The sequence below is a fragment of the Ochotona curzoniae genome, unplaced genomic scaffold, assembly GCF_017591425.1.
Source record: "Ochotona curzoniae isolate NIBS_2020 unplaced genomic scaffold, NIBS_Ocur_1.0 contig_2321, whole genome shotgun sequence".
Taxonomy (NCBI): Eukaryota; Metazoa; Chordata; class Mammalia; order Lagomorpha; family Ochotonidae; genus Ochotona; species Ochotona curzoniae.
In genome coordinates this window covers 5,922,455-5,948,547 of record NW_024465421.1, presented here as the reverse complement: position 1 = coordinate 5,948,547, position 26,093 = coordinate 5,922,455, and the positions used below count along the sequence as shown (strand labels likewise).

The 26,093-nt window shown below is 57.0% G+C and overlaps 2 protein-coding genes across 6 annotated transcripts; one reads left to right on the top strand and one right to left on the bottom strand.

Moving 5' to 3' along the window:
* Positions 1–4,510: 4,510 nt before the first annotated feature.
* On the top strand, positions 4,511–19,470 carry LOC121151443 (nuclear envelope pore membrane protein POM 121C-like). 3 transcript variants are annotated; one of them, XM_040972816.1, is made up of 13 exons: positions 4,511–5,025; positions 6,112–6,327; positions 6,524–6,682; positions 7,620–7,700; positions 8,657–8,828; positions 11,972–12,063; positions 12,518–12,591; positions 13,251–13,375; positions 13,460–13,562; positions 13,684–13,863; positions 14,784–16,421; positions 17,381–17,503; positions 17,755–19,470. In XM_040972816.1, exons 1-13 carry the CDS (start codon positions 4,511–4,513, stop codon positions 17,850–17,852), a joined length of 3,576 nt encoding a protein of 1,191 aa, XP_040828750.1. In that variant the 3' UTR covers positions 17,853–19,470. The 3 variants fall into 3 exon arrangements, with proteins under 3 accessions (XP_040828750.1, XP_040828751.1, XP_040828752.1); XM_040972817.1 differs by lacking the exon at positions 13,684–13,863; XM_040972818.1 differs by lacking the exons at positions 11,972–12,063; positions 12,518–12,591; positions 13,251–13,375.
* Positions 19,446–25,053, bottom strand: LOC121151446 (28S rRNA (cytosine-C(5))-methyltransferase-like). 3 transcript variants are annotated; one of them, XM_040972824.1, is made up of 10 exons: positions 24,936–25,053; positions 24,717–24,839; positions 23,812–23,989; positions 23,602–23,710; positions 21,029–21,167; positions 20,815–20,930; positions 20,381–20,559; positions 20,005–20,215; positions 19,776–19,916; positions 19,446–19,696 (listed from the first exon to the last, which is right to left on the bottom strand). In XM_040972824.1, the coding sequence occupies exons 1-10, from the start codon at positions 25,026–25,028 to the stop codon at positions 19,585–19,587; spliced, it is 1,401 nt and encodes a 466-aa protein (XP_040828758.1). In that variant the 5' UTR covers positions 25,029–25,053; the 3' UTR covers positions 19,446–19,584. The 3 variants fall into 3 exon arrangements, with proteins under 3 accessions (XP_040828758.1, XP_040828759.1, XP_040828760.1); XM_040972825.1 differs by lacking the exon at positions 19,776–19,916; XM_040972826.1 differs by lacking the exon at positions 19,446–19,696 and having other exon boundaries at positions 19,772–19,916; positions 23,812–23,875.
* Between the last annotated feature and the right edge of the window lie 1,040 nt (positions 25,054–26,093).

Below are 26,093 nucleotides of genomic sequence, written 5' to 3'. Positions count from 1 at the left end.
CCTTCCCGGTCTATTAACAAAGCGCTGGATGAGAAGTGGAGCAGCTGTGACGCGAACCAGTGACCACGGGTATAGGATTAGCCTGACTCCACCTTGCCAGCCCCTACAGTTTGAGCTTTAACGAATATTCCACTTCAAGTCAGTTTTTGGCCTGTGACAGGAGGTAGGGTGTGGTGGGGTTTTTTTTGGTTGTTTGTTTGTTTGTTTGTTTGTTTGGGTAGATAGTGAGGGTGGGTATTTTACGGTCATCCAGAAATTCTCCCTCGCTCGTTGCATTACGGCTGGAGCCGGGTCGCTCGCTCTGTGATCAATAGGCTTGTGGAATGTGGGCAGTGATGGGCTGTGACTTCTCAGGCAAAGAGGGTGCCCTGGCTGCTTCTGCTCCTTCTGCCTGTCCCTCATGTCCCTGGCGCTGGGGGCAGTCAGCTGCCACGTGGTGAGGGCTGCCCAGCCGAGCTCTGTGGAGGTCCACATGGCCTCGTTCCCATAGCCGTGGGTGCCGTCCTGAGGGTGGCTGCTGTGAGTGAGCGCAATGCTGGTCCCTCTGGTTCTGTTGTGCTTGAAGGTGACCGTGGCCCCAGCCCATGCCCACACCTACCAAAGCCAGAATCCCACAATGAGGCCACTCCAACACTCCTGACTGGCAGAAACTCTGAATGAACCGAAAGTACTTAAAATGACTTAGTTTCTACTAAGCACCCAGCTGCAGGGTGATGTGTTAGGGAGTGCTTAGTGATACATCCGGTGTCCAAGTGCCATACTGTGATGTATACAGGCCACTGACCACCCGCTTGTGTTAGTTCTTTCCTGGACCCTTTGTTGTGTCCCATGGACTAACACATCTGTGCCAACACAACATATCATCTTGATTATTAGAAAGTCTACTACACTGTTGAAGAAAATGCCATTGTCATTTCTTTTTAAAAAATGAAAATTCAGGCTTCGCACGATAGCGTAGTGTAGTGGTTAAAGTCCTCGCCTTGCATGCCTGAGATCCCATATGGGTGCCGGTTCTAATCCTGGCAGCTCCACGTCCCATCCAGCTCCCTGCTTGTGGCCTGGGAAAGCAGTCGAGGACGGCCCAAGGGCTTAGGACCCTGCACCTGCATGGGAGACCTGGAAGAAGCTCCTGGCTCCTGGCTTCGGATCAGTGCAGCTCTGGCCAGCTCTGGCCACTGTGGCCACTTGGGGAGTGAATCATCAGACAGAAGATCTTCCTCTCTGTTTCTCCTCCTCTCTGTATATCTGACTGTCCAATAAAAATAAATATTTAAAATAAAATTAAAAATCTAGTTTGAAGTCAGCACAATAGCCAAGTGGCTAAAGCCACACGGGCACTGGTTCATGTTCCGGCTGCTCATGTGGGATTCCGGATTCCTGCTTGTGGCTTGGGAAAGCAGTCAAAGACGGTCCAAAACCTTGGGGCCCTGTACCTGCATGTGAGACCCAGAAGAAGCTCCTGGCTCCTGGCTTTGGATTAGTGCAGCTCTGGCCATTGCAGCCACTTGGAGAGTGAATGGAAGATGGTAGATCTTACTTTTTGTCTCTCCTCTCTGTGAATCAGATAGTAAAATAATAAATATATGTGTTTAAAAAATATTTGATATTCTAGATTCTGTTTATATCCATATGAATTTTAAATCAGGTAATCATGTTATATATATAACGTGTTCTAATTATAGCAAATATTATATAATATATAATATATAATATATCTGAAAATATTATGAATACATATTTATATTAATTATATTTCTAAGTATATAATTATAAATATTTACAATATAAAAAATAGTACTTTAAATCATAGTCAAACATATTGTGTAATATATTGTTGTGTATTAATATATATTAATTGCACACGTACATATATGCATATCTTGCCAGGATTTTCACTGAGATTGGTCTGATAATTGTGAGTATAATTGCTATCTCAAAGTATGGACTGTTTCCATCCGCAAGCAATTGTCTCCAATTATTTAGATCTTAAGCTCAAAGATGTTTTTCAGACCTAGCGCATTGCTTCAGCAGAGGGTTCTTGTGTATATTTTGTGAAATGTTTATCTCTAGGTATTTCATGGCTTATGCCGTTATAATGGATATGGGTGTTTTCATATAAAATTGCAATTGTTTCTTGTCAGATAGAAATGCAGTTGATTTGGGAATACTAACTCTCTTCCTGGTAACTTTGCTAACACCATTCATTAGTTCCAGCAAGTTTGTGTTTCTGTATGGGGAGATTATTTTTTATTATTTTTTTTAGCTGGTTTGGGATCTGCTGTGGACCCAATCAGCTCAACTGGAAATATTTCACTTTTTTCGTATTCAAAAGGCAGAGTGATGGAGGGACAGATCTTCTACCTGCTGGTTCATTTCCAAGGTGGCCACCAGGAGGCAGGCTGACGCCAGGAGCCAGGAACTCCAGTGTTTTCTATGGGGGTAGGGCGTCTTCTATGGGGGTAGGGACCCCGGTACTTGGACCCTTTGGTCCTACCCGTGTGTTGATGATTCTCCGTCTTGCCTCTGTTCCTCTGGCAATCGTCACTAGAACTGATGAAAGGGATCGTCCTTACTTGGTCCCGGCTAATTTCTGGTTAAGTAAAACAGCAGCTGCAGGCTTGCCTCCATGCTGCCTCATAAGAGGGGAACTTGCCTGCTGTCCCGGGTTTGCTGGGGAACTTTTTTTTAAAGAATTTATTTTAGTTTTACTAAAAAGTCAGATATACAGAGAGGCAGAGAGACAGAGAGGAAGATCTTTCATCTGTTGATTTACTCCCCAAGTGGCTGCAGTGACCAGAGCTGCGCCAATCCGAAGCCAGGAACCAGGAACCTCTTCTGGGTCTCCTACGCGTGCAGGGTCCCAAGGCTTTGGGCTGTCCTCAACTGTTTTCCCAGGCCACAAGCAGGGAGCTGGATGGGAAGTGGGGCCACCAGGAAAAGAACCGGCATCCATGTGGGATCCCAGTGTGCTGGGGTCCGTGCAATAGGTGTGAATAACACGAAGGTGTGAAGAGAACAGCTCCCTACTTGGCAGGGTCCGGGAGGAGTTTCCAGCTGTTTGGCAGGACCTGGCAGATTTCTCTCTGATCACCTTGACACAGCTTCACCCCCTTTTGCTTGGACACTCAACCACCCGATTAAGAATTTTATAATCTATTGAGATTACAAACTGCGCACAGGAGTACAATTAAACCCATGCTGTTTCTGGACACTTTATTGTGTGCCTACCCATTGCCCTGAAATCTGGCCCACACATATAGCATGCCTTCTGGGAAATGGCCTCATGCACACAAAACCTAATCTGCAACACCAGACCAGGCTGGCACAGGAATTTGCATGTGAACCTTAGGTGTGAAGAACTGGAGATCGGGGTTGTTAGAGGGGCGAGTTTTGGTTGGTGGAAGTGTCAGATTTGCCGACCACCAGGGAAAGAATAACTCAGCCAAATATATGAAAAGGATTTAGATGGCCTTTATTTCAGGGAACCACGGTCACGGGCTTCCCTTCCCCAGAAAGGACAGACTTGGAGGAGAGAGCTACAGAGGAAGAAGAGAGCACGGAAGAGACGGGGCAGGGGCTTTTTTTTTTTTTTTTTTAAGATTTATTTATTTATTGGAAAGTCAGATATACAGAGAGGAGGAGAAACAGAGAGGAAGATCAATGGCCGATGCTATGCCGATCCAAAGCCAGGATCCAGAAACTTCTTCCTTCAGGATTCCCACGTGGGTGCAGGGTCCCAAGGCTTTAGGCCACCCTCCACTGCTTTCCCAGGCCACAAGCAGGGAGCTGGATGGGAAGGGATTAGAACCAGCGCCCATATGGGATCCTGGTGCATTCAAGGCGAGGACTTTAGCTGCTGGGCCTTGCCGTCGGGCCCCTAAATCTTTAAAAGAAAAAAAAATCAGACACAACTGACAAAGCCATCAGTGTATTTTCAAAGGCAAGGAAAACACAGGACACACGTGGGTCCCATTCAGAGATGCAGTGGCCTGGGGAGGGCAAAGGGGGGAGAGCTGTTTTCCTTTCTGCAGGAAGGGAAAGCGAAGGGCACTTAGGGGTCTTAAGTGATGAGAGATCACTTGATGGACAGCGGTGGGTGAGTCGAGGTGGGGGTGGGCAGGGGAGCTGTGCCAGTCGGAAGCCAGGCGCCTTTTCCAGGCTTCCCAGGTGGGTGCAGGGACCCAAGGACCTGGGCCATCGTCTGCGGCCTCGCTAGGTCGTTAGGAGGGAGCTGGAATGGGAAGTGGAGCATCCGGGATGCCGCCGCTTGCAGGCGAAGGATCAGCCAACGGAGCCACCCCCTCTCCTCCTCTCCATCTCCCTATCTCTTTGTTATTGATTGACTGATTGTCGTTTGGAGGCGAGGTCCCCAGGCCTTTCCCTGCAGCTGGCCGCCCGCGGGCGTGGCCAGCCCCGAGAGCGTCGCGTCGCGCGCTCAGTGACGCCTCGCGGCGCGCGGCGCGGTGCACGCCGGGACCGTGAAGTCGCCGAGCCGCGGCGCGGAGCCGCGATGTCTCCGGCGGCTGGAGGCGAGCGGCGGCGGCCGCCCCTGGCGAGCGGCCGGAGCGGCCGGAGCGGCTGGGGCTGGGGCCGCGTTGGGCCGGCAGGGACGGCCCTCCTGGGCCTGTCGTTGCTCGGCCTGGCGCTGTACCTGGTGCCGGCGGCGGCCGCGCTGGCCTGGCTGGCCGTGGGGGCGACCGCGGCCTGGTGGGGATGGAGCCGGGAACCCCGCGGTCCGCGCACCGCAGCCGGCCCGGGGCGACACGCTCGGAGGCCGCGGACGTTGGCCGCCTCGCCCCCGCTCAAGCCGAGCGTCAACGGCGACGTGCTGGAGCCGCGGACCTTGCTCGAGGGCCCCGACCCCGCCGAGCTGCTGCTCCTGGGCGGGTACCTAGGCAAACCCGGCCCGCCGCGGGACGGCCCCGCGCGCTCCCCTCTGGCCCCGGCCCCGGCCCGGCGCGCGGCGCCCAGCTACCCGGTCCTGTCCTCCCCGGTCCTCCCGCCTTCCCGGAGACCCGCCCACAGGTAAAGCGGCGCGGCTTTCAACACGCGGGGAGGAGCCTGGCCTCGGCCCTGGTCGCGTCCAGCGGGAAAGAATGCCGACTCCCTGTCCCTCCTCACTCCACCTGCTGCAGGGAGAGCTGGTGCGGGCCCGCTTTCCCTCTCCCAGTGCTTTAGGGCTGCCTGCATTTCCGGCCTGCGACGGGATTGATTGATTCCAGATCGTTTAAGGAGAAACCAGAGTCCTGCTTGGGGGTTGAAAATATCTCTTTGTTAAGCAATGAGTCTTGTGGGTTGGCGTTGGTTTTGTATGGACCAGAAGATGATCCTGTCCACATGCCCAGGGACGTGTTCAAGGCAATAATATACATACAACATACATGAATATGTACATATAAATGCAAGATTTATTTGAAAGGCAGGGTTAGGGAAAGACAGATTTCCTATCTGCTGGTTCTCTCTTCAAATGACCGCAATGGCTGAAGCTGAGCTGATCTAAAGCCAAGAGCTTCTTCCGTGTCTCCCACACGGGCGCAGGGTCCCAAGGCTTTGGGCTGTCCTCCACTGCTTTCCCAGGTCACAAGCAGGGAGCTGGATGGGATGTGGAGCAGCAGCTGGGACTTGAACCAGTGTCCATGTGGGATGGCAGTGCCATAGGTGGTGGCTTCACCCGCCCCCTACCTGTTGGATTGTTATAGCTGAACAAGGTCTTTTGGTTTCAGGAGCTGACAAGAGAATGCAAAAGATAAGATGAATGCACTTAGAATTTTTGGTGGAAGACATTTAATTGAGAACATGACCTGGGTGTTTAGGAACGTGTCCGGGGTGTACCCTGCTGCTGCTGCTTTCTTGCTGAAGAGCCCTCCTGCCAGCTCCCCACGCCCCAGCTGCACGCTTTACTTTCACTGTTGTCTTCGGTTGTTCTGGCATGTCCGCTGCAGAGACAGCTGTTCACGCAGCTGTCGCTCTGTCTTAGATGGGTTGAGGGTGTCGTGGCCACGGAGATATTGCTGTGTGTGTGTGTGTCTCTGTCTCCAGAAAGCATGTGAATGCACCAGCGTCTCAGAGCGCCTTCCGTTCCCCCCCAACGTGTGTTTCCCTTCTTGGCAGGGACAGCGGGCTTTTAGCAAATCGCTTCATAATCACGCCGCGGAGGCGCTACCCGATCCAGCAGCCCCAGTACTCGCTGCTGGGGGCGCTCCCCACCGTGTGCTGGAATGGGTGTCCCAAGAAGACCGTGCTCTCAGCTCGCAATTCCAAGATGGTGTGTAGCCCCGTGACTGTGCGGATCGCCCCTCCTGACAGCAAGCCAAGCCGGCCCCCGCCGTGAGTACTCGGGGACAGGGGACCTGCTGTCCCCCCGCCTCTGTGTCCACCTAGGACCAAGCAGTGTTGGGCCAGAGGGAGGGACAGCTGTGGGGCTGCAAGTGGCCTGTTGGCTGATGGCTCGGGCTGTGGGTTTGCAGTGGCATGCACAGTGCTAAGGCAGGTGGCTCACACCGGAATCTTGCCTTGGTTACAGCCCGGGGTGGACATTCAATCCGACCGTGTCCTCGCCATCCGTTAGCGCGCCAGACCCGTGTGCCAAGGAGACTGTGCTGAATGCCCTCAAGGAGAGGAGGAAGAGGACCGTGGAGGAGGAAGACCCGATAGCTCTGGATGGCCTGGAAAATAAAAGGAGGTAACAGCAGCGGGATGCTCTTCAGGCCGTCCGCGGGGAGAAATTCGGGACCCAAGCTCAGCAAGGGAGCCTGGATCGTTCCCCCTGTCCCCGGGCTCTCAGGAGGGAGCCCGGTGAGCAGGGCTCTCAGCCCCGTTTATTTTTTAGCACACAAGGAGCGTGGTCACTTTTCTGTCAAACCAGAGACAAAGTGGCATCTCAGCACATCACAGGCCCTGGCGCCGAGGTCTAGAGCAAGGGGCTGGTCCGGGTGTCCCCTCTCAGCTTGGTGTTTCGCACTTCCTTGGCCAGTAGTATCGTATGTAGGCTGAAGTGCGTGTCCGGGAAAAGTGAAAACTGTCCAAGTGTGGCGGGCTCAGCAGTGCAGCGTGGAGCCCACCTGGCAGCACGGTGAGCAGGATTAAGGCAGGCAGGTCTCGGGATCTATGCGCACTTGTAGAACGTGCAAGGACCAGGCCGTCCTGCCTAGAGCTGGGAATGACAGCCGCGGCAGGTAAGGTGCAGCCGGAGCAGAGTGGTGGGAGGAAGCAACAGCGTCTCGGACCTGGTGAGCCCGTGGCCCCCGAAGGCATGGTGCCACCCCTGGCGTGACTGAGCAGTGGCTTGTGCGGGTGTCCAGGCTCTTGTTTGCCCGTAGTCCTCAGATAGAGTGGGCCTGTTATCCGCTGGCAGGTGGAGGGTGGGTGAGCTGGTCTCGGAGCTGTTTCTGCTGTGTAAGTGGTAGGGTGTTGAGTACATGATTCTAATCCTTGTATGTGAAGTTAGCATGCAGTTCCTGGGAAGAAGGACAGTCTTAGATTCTGAGTTGACCTTTTGGGAACTCAGGACTTTGAAACGCCAGCCTAGAGCGAGGAGGAGGTCCCAGGAGTGGGCTGTTTGCAATAAGCAGGGCACATGTCTTTGGTTTTTCATGGAGAATATTTTGCTTTCCTTGCAGGCGCCATGACAGCAGCGGGAGTGGCCATTCCGCCTTCGAGCCCCTGGTGGCCAATGGAGTCCCTGCTGCTTTTGTGCCTAAGTGAGTGACAGTCTGGGGGTGGTGAGTGGCAGCCATGTGGGGGGGGAGCGGTTGTCCCGTGAGAGTCCCTCTTTGTGTCATGCGTCACTGAATTAGTGAAGGGTCATGTCTGAAAACAGAGGTGACCATTTCAGTGACTTCACACAATTAAACATCCGGCACTTCCCCTTACTTTATGTCCCTATGAAGGAAACTGCTAAGACTAAGAGTCTGTAGCTATGTTTAATGACCGAGTATATATACAAATAACCCGTTAGCGTACTTGAACAATGGGAAAACGCAGTGATGTGGAATGAAAGTGTTTCTGCATTTTTGAGTTTTAAAATATATTGGAGGAAGAATTGGATGGAAGGGAAAGGGGCTGTGAAGAGACAGGGTGTAGTTGAGTGGCACGGTTTGCATCCGTGGGACAGGGCACCTGCCCGAGCAGCCCTGGCCCATGCTCGGAAGGAAGGAGCAAGGCCAGGTGGGGACTGCTCTGAGCTGGGACAGGTCCAGGAATGGACTTGGAAAGTACAGGAGTGCTGGGTCGCAGGAGAAGATGACCCTCGAATGTGGGAGGGAGGGACAATGTTCCCTGAAAACTGGAGATTTGCTGTTGGGAAGAGGCCCAGTAGCTCGCTGTGTGGGGCGAGTGTTGGCTTGCTGTGTTGGCTGCAGATAGGGCCTGTGGTGGGAGTTAGAGAGAAAGGCGTTTCATTCCCCCAGTTATGAAAGGAGCCAGTTGTGCTTACCTAGGCGCCCTGTTGTGTGAGGTTGGGGGATGCTGTCCCATAGGAAGGGTGGGTGGCAGGGAACCTCAGTTTGAAGGCTTGGGAACGTGGTGTGTGGCTCTTAACTTGGTTGTCTCTAACCCACTTTAAAACATTGGTCATGCCTGCGGCTGGGAGAAGCTGTAAGAGCATGTCGACTTCAGCAACACATTTAATTTATGTTTCCCTCCTGCCTTTTCTTAGGCCTGGGTCTCTGAAGAGAGGTCTCAATGTCCAAAATGCTGACGACCACTCGAGTAAGAGGTCGCGCACCTCCTCCGTGAGCTCCCTGGCCAGCACGTGTGCCGGGGGCGTCCCCAGCTCCAGCCGCAATGCCATCAGCAGCTCCTACAGCTCCACCCGTGGCTTCCCACAGGTAAGGCCACGGCCCTGGGTCTGCCGGCGGGTGATCCCCAAGGCGACAGAAGGTAGCAACCCTCGGGTGACAGACACAGAGCGGAGAGCCCAGTGAGGGAGCTGTGTGTGTGTGTGTGTCTGATCCGAGGCCGAATGCTTCCCGTAGGTGGTGACAGGCCACATGAGCCAGTTGCTAAGTGGCACTGCCTTGATTGCACAGCTAGATGGAGTCCTGTCATCACAGAGATTTATCCTGCGGATGTTTAGAACGTTCCGACATACAGGCTATTGTTTTTGTTTTTATTTGAAAGGTAGATTTACAGACAGCAAGACCTTCCATCCTTTGGTTTATTTTCTTGAATGACTGCAATGGCCGGAGCAGGGGGCCAATCCAGAGCCAGGAGCTAGGAGTCCCCCCTACACGTGTGTAGGGCCCAAACCTTTGGGTCTTTCTCCGAGGCTTTTTCAGGTGCATGAGCAGGGAGCTGGATGGGAAGTGGGGCAGCCAGGACTCAAACCAGTGCCCACATGGGATGCTGGTGCTGCAGGCAGAGGTTTAACCTACTATTCCCTGGCGCTTGTCCCAAACGTACAGCGTTTCTCCTGCTAGCCAGTGGGAGAGGGGGGTCACGTGGGAGCTCTGCCATGCAGCATCTCAGCAGACCCCATCGGATCCCGTTTCCTCCCTTCTAAAATGCTAGAGTGGAGGAAGGGTACCAGGGATGTGAGAAAAGTACCTGCTACAAGGCCTGTCCACGTGTGTGGACACCGGGGACAGGGCCTGACTGTGTGTGGCTTCCAGGGGCCGGCTCAGGCTCCAACGGGCCAAGGCCTTGGCTGGGAGAGACTTGGAGATAACTTGTGAGGGCAGGAGGCTCCTGACCATGTGTGAAGCCGAAGGCCCGCGCCAGGAAAGTTAGGTCATTCCTGCGCGGGGCGTCCCCAGCAAGTCATAAAAAAGGAAAATGCGCATGTGGTATTCCATTATGTCTCTTGACAGGTTTTTTTAACCATCGCGGTATTATCTCTCTTAGTAGTATTCTCTCAGTTTGTATTCCATGGTCAGGTCACCTTTACCACGGTTAGGGATCCAACAGCAGTCCCTTGCACTGGCTGCTGTGACTTGTATGTTCCTTAAGTCTATACTTCTTTAATTCTTCCATGTTCCCTGCCCTCCCCCCCTTTTCTTTTGCTTTTGAAAAAAAGGCCCAGTTTGTGCCCTGTGGCTCTCCCAGTGTGGCCTTGGCATGGGTCCACATGCACCCCCTGCCCCTGCAGTCTGTCTCCGGACTGACCAGCTTTGGGGTCGGCGGCTTGGCCCTCCGGGCTCCCTGTGAGCTCACAGCCGGCAGAGGGCTGGGGTGGGATGCTGGTGTCTGAGCGCAGGTGTCGTCGCTCTGATCCATCCGTTTGCGTTTCCTGCTTACCTGCGTCAGGTGATGGTCCAGTTCTGTCACTGTCTGCTTGTTGAGTAACATCATAGGTAGGCATCCATACAGTAGCTGACACCAAGGTGGCCAGGGAGGTTTTGGCCATTTTATTTGGAAACTTCTGAATCTTGAGACCATTTTCAGTTGTTCCTTGTTGGTTGTGGCAGCTTTCCTACCTTTGGCTGACACAACCCTTTGGATCCTTGCATTTTGATGCTGGCAGTTTTTGTTTGTAAGATTGATTTAGGGCCCAGTGTAAAATCCTATTGGCTAAATCTTTAACTTGCAACTGTTGGGATCCTATATGGGTGCTGGTTCATACCCTGCCTGCTCCACTTCCTACCCAGCTCCCTGCTTGTAGTCTGCAAAAGCAGTCAAGGAGAACCCAGAGCCTTAGGACCCTGCAAAGCCTTGAGAGACTGGAAGAGGCTCCTGACTCCTGGCTTTGCAATAACTCAACTCCAGGCACTTGGGGAGTAAGCCCCTGTGCCCATATGTGATCCAGGCCACTAGGCTACAGCACTGGGCCCTAAAAAAATCTGTAAAAATAAATAAATAAGTAACCCTTTAAAACATCAGATTTGGACCCGGTGCAGTAGCCTAATGGCTAAAGTCTTTGCCTTACCCACGCTGGGATCCTACATGGGTGCCGGTTCCAATCCCAGCAGCCCTGCTTCCCATCCAGCTCCTTGTTTGTGGCCTGGGAAAGCAGTCAAGGATGGCCCCAAAGCCTTGGGACCCTGCACCCAAGTGGGAGACCCTGAAGAGGCTCTGGACTCCTGGTTTCAGATTGGCTCAGTTCTAGTTGTGCAGCCGCTTATGGAGTGAATCATTGGGTGGAAGATCTTCCTCTCTGTATATCTGACTTTGCAATAATAATAATAATTTTTTTTAAAATCAGGTTCCCCCGTCAGGTGCACTTGGCTTTGCCCAGTGCAGTTGAATGCCTCTCAATAGCGTGTTGCTTGTCAGTGTTCCTGCTCCCTCAGCGGGGAGCACGGGGAGCACAGGGAGCAGGGCGCGAGCAGGGTGGGGGTGTGGAGGGGCTGCACCTCCCAGCAGGGCAGGTGCTCTGAGGGTTTACCAGGTTCACAGGTGATGAATAGATCAGGTTTTTCGCGCATGTCTGAGTTGGACAATCTTCTCCGGTTCTGTTTTTAGTTCTCTCATTACTGTTCATTCATTCTTTGGCCTGTTATTCTGAAAGGTTCCTGGTCATTTTTCCTTATAAGTTTTAGGAACTTGTCTCTCACACATATGAGGATTTTGGTTACAAAGTTACTTTGCTAGGGGAAGCTTGGAAACAATGTAAATGCCTTTAAAAGGGATCTTGACTTACAGTGTTCCTGACTGTTGAAATACTATGTAACTGCTAGGCAGGCCTGCCACTGCAATAAATAGCTCAAAGACGGGAATAAAAAAGTGCAAGGCCGGGCACCTGCTTTTGGGGGCTTGTGTTTGGCACAGCAGTTAAGCTGGCTGCCTCCCATATTGGAGGAGCCGGTTTAATGCCCATCTGGGCGTTCCAGCTCCATGCCAACGGAGACCCTGGGAGGCAGCTGTGTACCACTCAGCAATTGGACTCCTGCACCATCCCTCTCCCCGGGGGAGGCCCCAGCCAGTTTCTGATTGGTGCCTTTGCAGTAGTGTAGACATTTCATGAAGTGGTGAATGGAGCCACAGGGTCCCACTGTCACACGGGCTCAGCAGGGTCGTTCCATTTGCCTTTCAGCCGTGGAAGAAGAGCGGTCCTACGGCATCCCCCTTCTCTAGCCCGGCTTCCTCCCGCTCCCAGACGCCTGAGAGGCCAGCCAAGAAGACCAGGTGATGTGTGTTGGTTTGCTGTTGCCGTGTACAGTGTGGCCGCATGTGTGGGCTAGGAGCGAGCAGCAGGCCCTTGGCTCCTGAGCTGTGCAGGTGCATGGGTTGCAGGAGGAGGCCTGTGTGGGCCGGCTGGAAGACTGCTGTGCTGTGCGGGATGGGTGTGGAGCAGGGTGGCAGGCAGCTGCCCCCTTGGCGGTCCCCACACCCATGTCCAGAACTCCCGGGAGGTGGGGAGGTCTTGGATGAGGCTTGCTTTACAGACAGAACTAACAGTGGTTCTGCCCACAGGTCTGGGGGTTTTCTCCTGGCTTTTTTTTTTTTTTCCACTTCCATTGTTTGGGTTGTAAGTGGCAGTTGTGCTGGGCTTTGGCCATGTGGTGGTTGGGGGCGCTGGGAAGTGACCGGCCCTGTGGTCAGTTGTTCCTTCTGAAGACAGTTCTACCTTTGCCTGCAGGGAGGAAGAACCGCCTCAGCATTCCAGCTCGTCACCCCCGCTGGTGACGGACAAGGAGTCCCAGGGTGAAGGGGGTAGGTAGTTGTGGGGGAAGGAGCTGGCATGAGGATGAGCCCTTAGGGGAAAGCCTGAAGACAGGATACGGTCTGGGCGAGCTAGTCCTTGTCCTTCAGAGGCTTCCAGTCTGGGCAGGGAGAAACATCTGTCCCTGCAGGGGAGAGGCAGGTGCTTTGGGGGGTGGGGGTGGGGGCTGAGACCGGCAGGGAAGAGGCGGGTGCTACTAGGGAGTGTCAGTGAACCCTGCAGGTAATCTTCTATGGCAAGTGCTTGCCACACATGCGTGTGGATCCTGTATCTGTGTTTATCTCCATGCCTCAACTCTGTGTATATCCTCTTGCCCAAGCATCGTGCCGGTGTCCAAACTGGCAGCTAGAATCATTGCAGAGCAAGTCTGAAAGCTTGGTGTTAGCCGCATCTGTAGCCTCAGCTGCCCCTTTCTGGAAGAGCAAGTCATGTCAATCCCCTTCTGGTCGCTGTAACAGCAGAGCCGAGGGTGGGAGCTTTGTCTAGCTCACATATCCGGGGAGGTGGTCCCAGGGATCTGGCCTCTCTGGTGACTTGCTTACCGCACCCCCACCTGCCCGCCTTGGCACACGGGACCCCATGCGTACAGCACAGGAGCCCTCAGGGGCCACACTCCTGCCCTCCTGCCAGCCTGCATCTCTGTCTTCAGCCTCAGATGCAACCCCATGGAAGAAGCAGAACTCGGAGAGCTCTCCCTTGGCGCATGGCAGCACTGGCCAGCGGAAGCGCAGGATCCAGTTGCTGCCCTCCCGGCGCGGGGAGCAGCTGACCCTGGTATACCATCCTCCCTCCCCCGGGCTCCCCCAGAACACGGGCATGCCTCTGCCGACGGCCTTGACTCTCCCTTCTCTCTGATAGCCTCCTCCGCCACAGCTGGGTTACTCTGTCACTGCCGAGGACTTCGACATGGAGAAGAAAGCTTCCTTGCAGTGGTTCAACAAGGCGCTGGAGGACAAGACCGGTAACGCACCCCTTGAAAGCCACATGTGTTTGGTGGCTGGGTTTGTGAGCTTTATGTTTGGCAGCGTTGACCTGGCACATCCCAGGTGGGGCGGCCGCTGAGTCTCATCTTGCTTTCCTAGACACCACCTCTGACACGGCAGCTGAAAACCCGCCCACCACCCAGGCACCTCTTACCTTCTCCCTGCCTGCCGTCAGCACCTCGGCCTCCCCGGCCAGCCTCACCACTGGCCCTAGCACCAACCCGCTGCTGGAGAGCCTGAAGAAGATGCAGGGCACCCCCGGGCCGCCGGCCGCAACAGGTGAGCTTGCATCGGGGCGGCAGGCCCTTTACTGTTGGCTGCTGGCCCTAACTTTATTTAAAGATTGATTTATGTGTTTGAAAGACAGTTACAAAGAGACAGGGAGAGCTCTTACATTGCTGATTTACTGCCCAAGTAGTCACAATACCTGCTGTGTGACCAGACTAAAGCTAGGAGCCTGGAGATGCTTCCGGACCTCCCACATGGGTGCAGGGACCCAAGCACTTGGGCCATCCTCTACTGCTTTCCCGACTGTTGGTGGGGAGCTGGATTGAAGTGGAGCAGCCAGGACATGAACCAGCACCCATACAGGATGTTGGTGCCACAGATAGTGATTTAACCCACTGCACCACAGCACTTGCCCTTGGAGTTGCTTTAAAGGCTGACGCCCGGGAAGGCAGCTCAGTGGTGTGGCTCTGATTTGAAATCCAATTCCCTGTCTGCCCTGAGTCCTTGTCTTCATGTAGCAAGGCTGCCAGCCCCTGTGGTGTCTGTGTGGGGTCAGTGCAGCTGGGTATCCAGCGGCTCCTTTCCCTGTGGCTGCTTCTTGGGCCGGCATACACACGGGCTGCCGTGGTGCACATGGTCAGGTGGCAGGGAAGGTCTGGTCCCTCCCAGGGCCCCTTATTCGCTGTGTGCTTGGGTGCACCTGCTCTTGAGCACTGGCCCTCTGGCAGGTGAGGCAGCTATGGTTGCATGCGTCAGCTCCTGTGGGTGGATGTGTCCTGCGGGCCGCCTACTTCACCACCTGTTAGACCAGGCTCTGTCCCCTCAGCATGCCCTGAGAATGCTTCACAGTCCTATGGCCCTGAGTTGGATCTGTCGACTGACTCTTGGCCCGAGCTCTGTGGCAGGCACCAGAGGCTGGGTCCAACCACACTGAGTGCCTGCAGAGCTCATTATCCTGTTGTTCTTTTCAGAACCTGCTGCTGCGGCCACCGCTCTAACCCCTTCACCTCCAAAGGTGCCCAGTCTCCTGGCCCCTGCCACCTGTGCGCAGCCAGAGCCCCTGGCAGACACGTCCTCGGACTCTAAGCCCGCAGCCCCTCTCCTGATGCTGAGCCCTGCTTCTGCCACGACTCCTGTCGCTGATGCCACCAAGTCCCCTTCTGTGGCCCCTCAGGCCGAGCCACCTGCCAAAGCCCCATCGCCTACACCCAGCACATTGCTGGGCATGCTGGGCTCCTCACCTGCTCAGCCTGCGTCGCCTGAGGCTCCTGCCAGAGATGCGCCCTCTTCCATGTTCAAGCCCATCTTCTCGGCTGCACCGAAAAGTGAGAGTGAGAGCCCGGTGGTCACAGCCATAGCACCTGCCAGCACCGCTGCCCCCACTGCCACAAGCAGCGCCTCCAGCCCCACCCTCAAGCCCATCTTCAGCAGCATGGGGCTGTCTGCTCCCACGCCCTTGGCCTCTCCCTTCTTTAAGCAGACCACCACGGCAGCCACCACCCCAGCCTCTACTGCCCCTCTCTTCTCTGGCCTGGCCGCTGCCACCTCCACTGTGGCCTCTGCCACCGTAGTCAGTTCATCTGCAGACTCGGCCAAGCCTGTGTTTGGCTTTGGCCTCAGCGCCGTGACGAGCGCTCCTAGCAGCATGGCCAGCAGCACCACCACAGCTTCCACCACCACGGCGCAGCCTTTCCCTTTCCTGTTTGGGGCTCCCCCTGCCTCGGGTGCCAGCTTGACCCCCTCTGGGGGCTCCACATTCCAGTTTGGCAAGCCTGCTGTGCCCACCTCCACCGCAGTCACCACCACCTTTGGCCAGTCCCTTGCTAGTACTGCCCCCACGGCCACCAGCAGCACGGCTGGGTTCAGTGGCTTTGGCTCGCTCACCACCTCAGCCTCCGCTGCCCCCAGCCAGCCCACACTGACCTTCAGCACCACCAGCCAGGCCTTCAACATTCCCTTCGGCTCGGCCGCCAAGCCCTCTCTCCCGTCGTTCCCGGGAACCAACCCCCAGCCTGCGTTTGGGGCCACTGATGGCCAGCAGCAACAGGGAGCTGCAAAGCCAACCCTGGCCCCAAGCTTCGGCAGCTCATTCTCCTTCGGCACCCCGACCCCAGCCCCAACCCCGAGCACCGCACCCGGGCTGGCCCCGGCCCAGCCAGCTTTCGGCAGCACCGTGCAGTCCTCCTTCGGTGGCCTGAAAAACACAGCCACCGCCTTCGGCACCCCCGCCAGCACCCAGCCAGCCTTTGGCAGCAGCAGCACGGTGTTCTCCTTTGGGGCATCCACCACCACAGGCTTCGGGGTGTCCACCCCGACCACCAGCAGCGGGACCAGCAGCACGGTGTTTGGCAGCACAACTCCATCGCTCTTCACGTTCGGGAGCCCATCCGCCCCGGCTGCCGGCAGTGGCTTTGGGCTCAGTGTGGGCACCCCAGGTGCCAGCTCCACCTCGGGAGGCTTCAGCTTCGGGGCTGGACAGAGTGGGACCACAGGCACTGCCACCCCGTTTGGGGGGGCCTTGAGTCAGAACAGCCTGGGGACCCCCAACCAGACCACCCCTTTTGCCTTCAACATGGCTAGCACGCCCGAGAGCAAGCCCGTGTTTGGAGGTAAGATGGGGGATTGCGCGCACACCATCCCACATGGGAGCATGGGTGAAAGAGTGTTTGGAAGCAACGTGTAGCCCATGGCTACAGGGGGACCTCAGCTGGGAAGTGGCCAGTGTGTCATGAGAGGTCATGGGGCTGGCAACAGCCACTGTTGCCGCTCAAGGTAGGGCAAGCTCATTCACGAGCTTGGAAAGGCGGGCAGGGTACATGCAGAGGGAAAAGTCAGGTTGTGTGCCAGCTGGGGTCAGGGCAGTGTTTGCTGAGGGGACCATAGGACTCACAGCATGAGGACAAGGGGATGGCGTTAGCCATGTAGATTGTGGGCATCAGGCCACCTGGCTTATTCTCTGCATCCTCTGTAAGGAGCTTGGGGCCACAGGGCTGCAAGGTGTGTGAGTGGGACAAGGAACGGAATGGAAAAGGACACAGCGGCCCGGCTCACTGTGGGCTGAGTTGTGGCTGTGAGATGGAAGGCCCTTCGACGTTGCAGTCTCCAGCATTGTCTTGGCTAGAAGCTGGCAGTAGCCCACCTGATCACAGCAAACAGAGGAGTGTGCAGAAGGGAGTACTGCTTGCACACCCGTGGGGCCTTGAATCAGAGTGGACGTGGGTGGCACAGGTGGGGAGAGGCAGAGGGGTTAGGGACCAGATGATGCAGCCAGCGCATTGGCCACAGGGAGGGTGCCAGGTGGGCTGCAGAGCCACCTGATGGCTGTTGGGTGAAGGGACAGGGACTTGAGCATGAAATCTAGTGGAGGAGCTGGTGCCAAGCAGGCACCCACACGTACCTTGGCCCTGGCGCACAGGTGGGGTGACGGGCAGAGTCGGGGCCTGACACCCAGGGTGGAGCCTCCCAAAGGAGAAAGGCAGATCCAAGGATCCTGGCAGCTGCTACCCTGGGGCAGTACTGTTGTCTGTCTGTCGTGCACCCTACACAGCGCCCTGCTGTCTCATTCTAGGTACCTCCACACCCACCTTTGGGCAGAACGCCTCTACCCCTGGAGCCGTCACAGCGGGCAGCAGCTTGTCCTTCGGGGTGTCCTCAACCCCCACCCAGGGTTTTGTCGGCATGGGACCTTTTGGTAAGCAGCAGTCTTTGCTTCCTAGGGGAGGTGGGGACAGGGTTGGACAGCAGGTGCCTTGCTCGTGGGGGTGAGGTGTCATCAGCCTGGGAGTTGGATGTCCTGATCCAGGACAAGTCTTCTATGCATGCCTGGGCAGCCAGGGGTGGTCTTGTGGGTTGCTCCTCTCACCATGGCCCATGAGTGAAGCCCCTAGTGCCCCATGCCCAACCCACTGCCACCTCCTGAGAAGCTCCTATTGGGTCTTGCAGGGTCGGCGGCCCCTTCCTTCTCCATTGGTGCAGGGTCCAAGACCCCAGGGGCCCGACAGCGCCTGCAGGCTCGGAGGCAGCACACGCGCAAGAAATAGTCTCACCCTGCGCCCTATGTCTTGCCCCTCACCCCATTTCGGACCTCGGCACCTGCTCAGAAGAGCCTGCCCCCTGCCCCTTGGAGTTCCAGAAGTAAACCTCTGCCCTGATCTCTGGCCGTGGCTGCCCCTGGGCAGAGGCCCGATGCCTTTACTTGAACAGTTGCACTGGTGAGGCTGGGAGCCAGGGGACAGCTGTACATACCCCCTCTGCGGCTCGCACGTCGCCCTCACCCTCAGCAGGCCCTCCTCCCCACCCCTGCTGTCCCTAGAGAGCTGTCCTGGCTGGTTGGCCCCATGCGCCCTGGCTGGGCCCTGGGGAAATGGCCGGCCCCTGATGCCTGTCCCCGCTTGACCGGGCTGTGAGAAGTGGCTCTCGCGCTGCTCCCTGAGGGGGCTGTCTCCCCATTTCTTGCTGCTTTGCCCCTTGCCTGGTCCTTGCAGGCTTCTTCCCTCTGGAATGATCTCGAATCTCGCTTTGCCTTGGAGACCCTGGGGGGTGCTGCACCTGGCAACCATCCCCACCTGCCAAGTCGGTGTCACCAGCCTTCCCCCTGCAAGTGGGGACTGTGAGCCTGGCCGATCCAGGGCAGGAGGGCTGCCTGTCCCCGCCGGCCCCCGGGGTCTGGGGGACTGTGCGTGCCTCCTGGGGTTGTGTGTTCTAAGCCTTGTCTTGTGTTACTTGGTCTGACGCTTGTCTATCGCTCTTTGAATCGAGTTTGGAGGAAGAACTGAATCGTATGAGTGGCGGCATGTTGGTAGTGCCGGACTTGTTTCTCGACGTTTCTGGGGCCTAATTGAATGTGGCAGTAGCACCACTTGACGGCTACACGTGCTGACTCTGAGTTTCCCAGTGGTGTTTTGACGTTAAGGGCTGGCAGCCCAAAAGGATGGGGCCCGGGGAGAGCAAAGACAGCCTCCCTCCCTCACCTGACTGCCCTAACCTTCCCTACCCTCCACAGCGGCATCTTGGTTCCTTTCCCACACAGGGTTCTCCACCCCGCCCCCTCCTCCCTGTTCAGAGCCCCACCCCGGGGCCCAAGAGCCTTTGCTGCCATACCCAGCCACTGGGAGAAGTATGAATGCGTGTGTCTAAATTAAAAAAGAAAAAATATTTAAACATTTTTTAACAAAATAAAAATTTATTTTTGTATTTAAGCTAAATTGCCTTTTAAATTCCTTCAAGCTTGGTTCACTGAGGTGGTTAAGGATAAATGCTTTGAGTAGGAATTAGCTGTAGTTAAGTTATGCCTGTGTGAGAGGACGCGTTGTACTCTAGGGATGGTGACGTAGATGTACCCCCCCCCACAGGCTGTCCTTCCGTGGCAGGGGGACCCCCACACACACCCCTGTGCGTGTAGGGTTGCCTCCAGGACCAAGTGCCCACGCGCAGGGCAGCCTGAGAAGCCTGTTCATGCTGGCAGCGTGCCGCCAGCCTGTTACCTCAGCTGCACGGGCAGCAGGGCCTGGCCAGGAGCCTGCCCGAGCACGGCGCGTGTGGGCCAGGGACCCCGTGGGCCGACAGACTGCATTCCTGTTGGGTCTAGTTGGAATTTTTAGTATGAATGTGAGATTTTTCTCCTTGCTTATGTCATTAAGAATAAAAAACTGTGATCTATCTTAGAGCCTGCCCTGCCTCTTCTTTGTGGGGGTGGCCCAAAGATGACCGCTGGAGAGCAAACAGCACAGTGGCCAGGCGAGGACTTGGCCCAGGGCTGGCCTGCAGCAGCTGCTATGGACCAGGGGCAGTGCACAGGTCACCTGCTGCCTTCCGCCGCCGCCTCTTCCTCTTGGGACCTGGGCTGGGCGGTTCAGGGGCTGCTGCGCTGGCTTCAGGGGCTGAGCTGTAAGAAGCAGCTGGGTTACGGGTGTCCCCCTAACCCCAGGATCTGCACACCCACCTGCCCAGCACCCCACCCTCACCTGGGCATTTCCTCCCGTTCGAACACAGCAACGAAGAAGCCCCCGGTGAGCGTACTCTCAGGGCAGGCGCGGAGGCAATGGTGGGCCTCTGGGAACGTGCTGAGGCCCCGCTGGGGCCAGGCAGGCAGTGCGGGAGCCAGCCTGCACAGAGATGAAGATGACAATCCAACCCCAGGGAAGGACTGGGGAGAGTGACTCCTCCCACCTTGGCCCCGCGAGTGCTCCGTACCTGAAGGTGCCTGCACTCTGCTCCAGGGCAGCCTGTACCACATCCTCATTTTCCTCCTGGCACAGCGAGCATGTGGAGTAGACAAGACGTTGCAGGGCAGGGAAGGCAAGTGCGTGGCACAGGGCACGCAGCTGGAAACCTGCCAGTGCCTGCAGGCGCTCCTTGCTGGGGGGTCCTTCCCCGGGCTGCTCCAACTGTCGGGTTACCATGCCTGGGGAGAAGCACCCACCACACAGCTTCACAGACCATCCCCCCAAGATGCCGCATTCCCACTGCAGCTGAAGCACACGAGCCAATGGTCCCTGGGCTATGAGGGAATGAAACCAAGACCAAGGTCAATAGCATCCACTCCATGTGTGGGGGTCCCCTGTCTCACCAGAGCCACTGCAAGAGGGGTCCAGCAGGATGTACTGGACCTTCCGGTAGCGCTCGTCGGAGGGTGAGACCGTCAGGAAGTCCTTCTCAGCTAGCTCGCAGCAGGACACACCAGCCCGGGCCAGCAACGTGCCCATGGATGCCAGCCGCTTGGCATCATGGTCGAAAGCAAAGATCTTCCTGGGCCAGAGTAGAATTGGGGTGAGCAGAGTTCACACAGCACCCCCAGAGCGCCCTGGTTCCAACATGCACAACAGATCAGCGACATGAACTTGGGCCAGGACGTAAGGCAAACACGGCAGCAGTGCTGCAAGCAGGATGACAGGCGAGCCCTGGGCACTTTGGGTTCAGAGGGACCCAGTCCCACCTGTGCAACCCCCCACCGGACCACAGAGAACAGACACCCCCATCGCTCCCCATACCACAGCCCCTCACCCTTGGTTCTTCATAAGAGCTGCCAAGTGACTGGTCTTATTGCCGGGGGCGGCACAGGCGTCGATGACGTGGGACCCCGGCGGGGGAGCTAGTAGCGTGGCTGGGAGGCAGCTGGCCTGGCAGGACAAGAGCAGAGCGGCTGCAGCTTGGGGCAACAGAGAGCGCCCTGCCCACCCAGCTCTGCCAGGCTACGCCCACCTCCCGGCGGCCCCACCTTGTCCTGGAGGATGAGGTGGCCAGCCTGGTAGAGCGGGTGCTGGTGCATGTCTGTGTGGGCAGGGAACACCAGCAGCTCAGGCAGCAGGGCGTCCAGGAGGAAGCATTTCCCCTGCAGGGTCCTCAAGTCGTCAAGGCTGCCAGAAAAGCACAACAGCTTAGTGGCTCCACAGTCCCTCCCTGTCCAGCCACACTCAAACAACTCATTCAGACAGCAGATGGGTGAAACAGCGGAAGACACAGGATGGAGACAAGGGCAGAATCAACGCTTAAGTTTTCCTGGTCTCCCACCCCTGTGCAGGGTCCCAGGGCCTTGGACCGTCCTCGGCTGCTTTCCCAGGCCACAAGCAGGGAGCTGGATGGGAAGTGGAACAGTTAGGATACAAACTGGCACCCATTTGGGATACCAGTCGAGGTAAGGACTTTAGCCATTACGCCACCGCACTGGATCCAATAAAAAGAAATCTTAAAACAGTTATCCGGGCTACTTGCACTGCCTGGCATCCCCTATTGGTGCACCAGCTTGGAGGTATTCCTGGCTGTTCTGCTTCCAATCAAGCTCCCTATTAATGCACCTGGGAAGGTGGCAGGAGGAAGTTCCCGATTCCAGTTTGGGCTTCGCCCAGCCCTGGTTATTGCAGCCATTTGAGGAGTAAGCTAGCAGATGCAGGCCAGCTCTGTTGCTTGTTCTGTTTCTCTCCCTGCCCACCCACCGCTCTACTCCATCCCAGTCATTCTGCCTTTCAGGTAAATGAGAGAATACTTCTCAAGCCAAACTGGCTGGGTTCAGGATCCCATCCATCAGCCGTGGGAACACAGGCAAGCAGGTGATTGTTAAGCCTCAATTCGTATGCCTGGAAAATGGCAGGTGCTAGGAGTCGCAAACTAGGCACCCAGCAAAGGGAGCCATTACTGGGAGGTCATAGGCAGCCACGCTGGGCTGGGCTGGCTGAGACTGAAGCTCGTGTACTGCCTGCAGAGAGCCCGGCCCTCTCCCCTCAGGGCAGGTGCAGCTGGTAACGCCGCCAGCATCCCATAGCAGCACCAGTTCAACTCCCAGCTGCTCCACTTCCTGCTAAGGCACCTGCGAAGGTAGCAAAGATGCCCTGAGTGCTTAGGCTCCTGCCACCTTCTGACTGGCTCATCTCTGGCAATCTTGGGGAGTGAACCAGCAGATGAAAAATGTTTCCATCTCTCCTCTCTGTAAATATGTCTTTCCAATCAAAATTGAAGGAACACCTAGCAGGGGCAAAACCAGCTGGGGTGAGGGGCGGAGAGGCCCTCGGGACCAGCGACCCTGGGAAAGCACAGCAAAGGTAGGGAAGTGACAGCAATGAAGGGAATATAAATTTGCCAGCCACGAGGAGGGGGCTGGCCGAGCAGCAGGGTGCATGCCAACACTGGGGTAGCATGCCTAGGGTGGTGCTGTCCACCCACTGGAGCCAGAAGCTCCCCCAGTGCCATCCTGGGCAGCTGGTGCGGCCTCCAAGGACGGCAGTGCAACCAATAGCATGGGGCTGGAACTGTCACAGTTACTCGAGGGGGCCGGAATGTCGGGCAGAGCTAGGATGGGCACTCAGGAACTGCCACGTGGGAGGAAGGAAGAGGGAAAACCAAAACAAAACCCAGGGGCTCACAGAGGAATGAGGGGGTTGGGAAGGATGCTGTGGGGCAGCTGTCCTGACCTGCCACCCCACATGGCAGCAGTGACGCCAGGCCACTTCTTATTTACTTATCAGAAGGGCAGATTTTACAGAGAGGAGAGACAGAGAGCTCTTTCATCCCCTTGTTCATTCCCCAAACAGTTGCTGAGCCCATCTAAAGCGAGAAACCTCAAGCCTCTTCTGGGTCTCCCATGCAGGACTAGGGTCCTAAGCCCTTGGGCCGTCCTCGACTGCTTTCCCAGGCCACAAGTGGGGAGCTGGATGGGAAGTGAAGCAGCAGAGATACGAACTGGTGCCCATATGGGATGCCAGCACTTGCAGGTGAAAGATTAGCGGGTGGCAAAGTTCTCTCTCCTTCTGTCTCTGTCACTCTGCCTTTTCAAACAAAATTTTAAAAGACTTATTTTTATTGAAAAGGCAGCTGTTCTGATTTATGGGGAGGAGAGACAGAGTGAGACACTCCATCCTCTGGCTCACTCCCCAAATGACCACAAAGCCTAGAGTTGAGCTGATCCAATGCCAGGAGCTTCTTCTGAGTCTCCCACAGCTGTGCAGGGTCCCCAGGAATTGAGCCGTTCTCTGCTGCTTTCCCAGGCCACAAGCAGGGAGCTGGATGGGAAGTGGGACAGCCAGGATACAAGCTGGCAGCCACATAGGATCCCAGCACTTGCAAGTAAGAATCGGCCTGTTGAATCATTGCACCAGCCCCCACCTCTTTGTTGTTGCTTTAAACAAAAGAATGGAGCATGGGATTCCAGGGAGTATCATGTGTAAGTGTCAGTTGAAGACAGCCTCGGGAGGAGAGAAACGGCTGGGAAGATACGCAATGCAGTCACACACACACACACACCCCTAGCCTCTCTTCGCAGGCCCCCTCGCCTCCCCGGCTGAGGATACCAGCTCTCACCCAGAGGCCCGACCCTGGTAGGAGAAGCCTTGTCTTTTGAAGTAGTCCACCGCATCCTCAGTGTGGGTCTTGAGCGTGTTCACGCGCACAAATCGCGGCACCTGCGAGGCTGGGAAGCCGCGGGCGGGCAGGGTGGGGGGCCGTGGGTGGAGTGAGCATGCAAATACACAGCCCCTCCCCCAGCCGCCACCTTCCGCTTCCCTGGCTCACCTGCTCCGGACTGGGACCCCTCAGCGGCCACTAGGTCCTCATTCCTGCTCACACCCCGCCGGACCTTCAGCCTGGCCAGCTCGGCCTTGAGCCGTGCCTGGTGCCTCCGCAGCAGGGACTTCCATCGGCCGCCACCCCCGCGGAAACCCTTGCCCAGTAACAACTCATACACCAGCACCTGGGGAGAACAAGGGAGTGAGGTGAGGAGCAAAACACCTCAGTAGAGAGCCACAGCTGTCCTGGTACTGGCCGGGGTGGGGGGGCTCCAAGTCCACACGAGAAACAGGGCACGCACAAACACAGGGGTCTCACTTCCCCATTCTCATTCGTGAGCTCCGTCCCCCAAAGTGACACCTGCTGCCATCCCATCTTCAACCCACGACCCTGCAAGCGGCTGCTGCTCCCCTACAAGTCACACAGGTTTGGCAGGTGCCCTGGCTGCTCCCCGGCCTCCCGCCACCCGCGTCCCTGGCCCACCTGCCCAGCTGCTCCACCACCCCAATCCCCGGCCCACCGGCCCATCTGCCACCCAGTCTCTGGCCTACTTGCTCTACCACCCCTATGCCTAGCTCATCGGCCCACCTGCCCCCGCCACCCCATCCCTGGCCCACCTGGCCCCCCGCTACCCACAGTCCCTGGCCCACCTGGCCCCCTGCTACCCACAGTCCCTGGCCCACCTGCTCCCTGGCACCCCACCACTCCCATCCCTGGCCCACCTGCTCCACCATCCCCGTTCCTGGCCAACCTGACACCTGGCATCCCGCCACCCCCATCCCTGGCCCCTGGCACCACGTTCCCTGGCCCACGTGCCCCCTGCCACCTCGGTTCCTGGCACCCCTGCCCCCCGCCACTCCCGTCCCTGGCACCCCACCACCCCGTCCCCGGCCTGCCTACTCCTCCCTCACCTTGGCCAGGTGCGGCCGCAGCTTCTTCTCGGCGCGGAGCAGGCCGGCGCTGGCGATCACGGCGTCCAGCACGGCGGAGTAGCGCTGCGTCTCGCACACCAGTGCGTACAGCTGCTTCACGTTCTGCCGCCATCACCGGGGAGGAGACGTCGCTGAGACCGGGGGCCCGTGGATTTGCGCCTCCCGCCCGCCGCCCAAACCGCCCCCGGGCCCCGGTACCTGGAAGCCACTGGCGTACACCAGCCCCTTGGCGGAACCCTGGCGGCTGTCCACCCCGGCCAGCACGGACGCCGCGGCCGCGTACAGCCCCATGCTGCTCCGAGCCGGCGCGCCGCGCCCGGACTTCCGGGAGACGTAGACGCCCCCACTGGCGGAACCGGAAAGAGCAGCGCGGGGTCACGCCTCCTCGCCCCCTAGAGGCCGGAGTTGGTCACTGCGCCGCCGGGGCGAAGGCTGGACTCCCTCTCTCTCCCTCTCTCCCTTCCTTCCTTTTTACTTATTTTTACTGGAAAGACAGATTTGCAGAGAGAAGGAGACACAGAGGGAAAGATCTTCCATCCGCTGACTCACTCCCCAAGTAGCCACAATGGCTGGAGCTGAACTGATCCAAAGCCAGGAGCCAGGAGCTTCTTCCAGGTTTCCCGTGGTCTCTCTGCTGCTTTTCCAGTTGCATTAACAGGGAGCTAGAAGTGGAGCAGCTGGGACTCGAATCAGTGACTATATAGGATGCCAGCACTGCAGATGGAGGATTAGCCAGTTGAGCCACCAGGCCAGCTTGCCACCCACCCCCTGCCCCTGCCAGCAGCTCCACCACTAGGATCATCTTTGAAAAAACAGTCAGGGTTGAGGGGACGCATAGAGATGGCGCAGTGGTGTGGGTGGATAGGGGTGCCATTGCGCTCCCAGGTCCAAAGGATTAAGGGGGAAAGGCTGAAAAAGGAGAGGGCCCCTGGCTGGGAGACATGGGTGCACGCAGCTGCCAGCCAAGGACCAGCAGGTGGGAAATCAGTCAAACAAGGCCCCAGGCTGGTTCTCCCCAGCCATCTCCCCCAACCTCCCGCCCAGCCCAGCAGGGAGTCCGAAGAGCCTGCATTCTGTCAGCGGCCTCCCAGGACGCAGATGGGTAGAGAGGGCGAAGGGCAAGTCTGAAAGTTTCAGTGCCAGGCTTGAAGGAAGGGAAGCCGGAACCAGGCCCACCAGGTCCAAGTGCACAGCGGCCAAGGCCAAGGTCTGGCGGGCTCAGTCAAGAGATACAATGAGGTGAGGGATAGCATGAGTGGCTTTTGGATTCAGATTGTTTTTATTGCACAGAGGAGGAGGAGCCAAAGGGGCCAGCTCATCATGGTCGTTAAAACAAGTCAGGAAACCAGGGCTGGG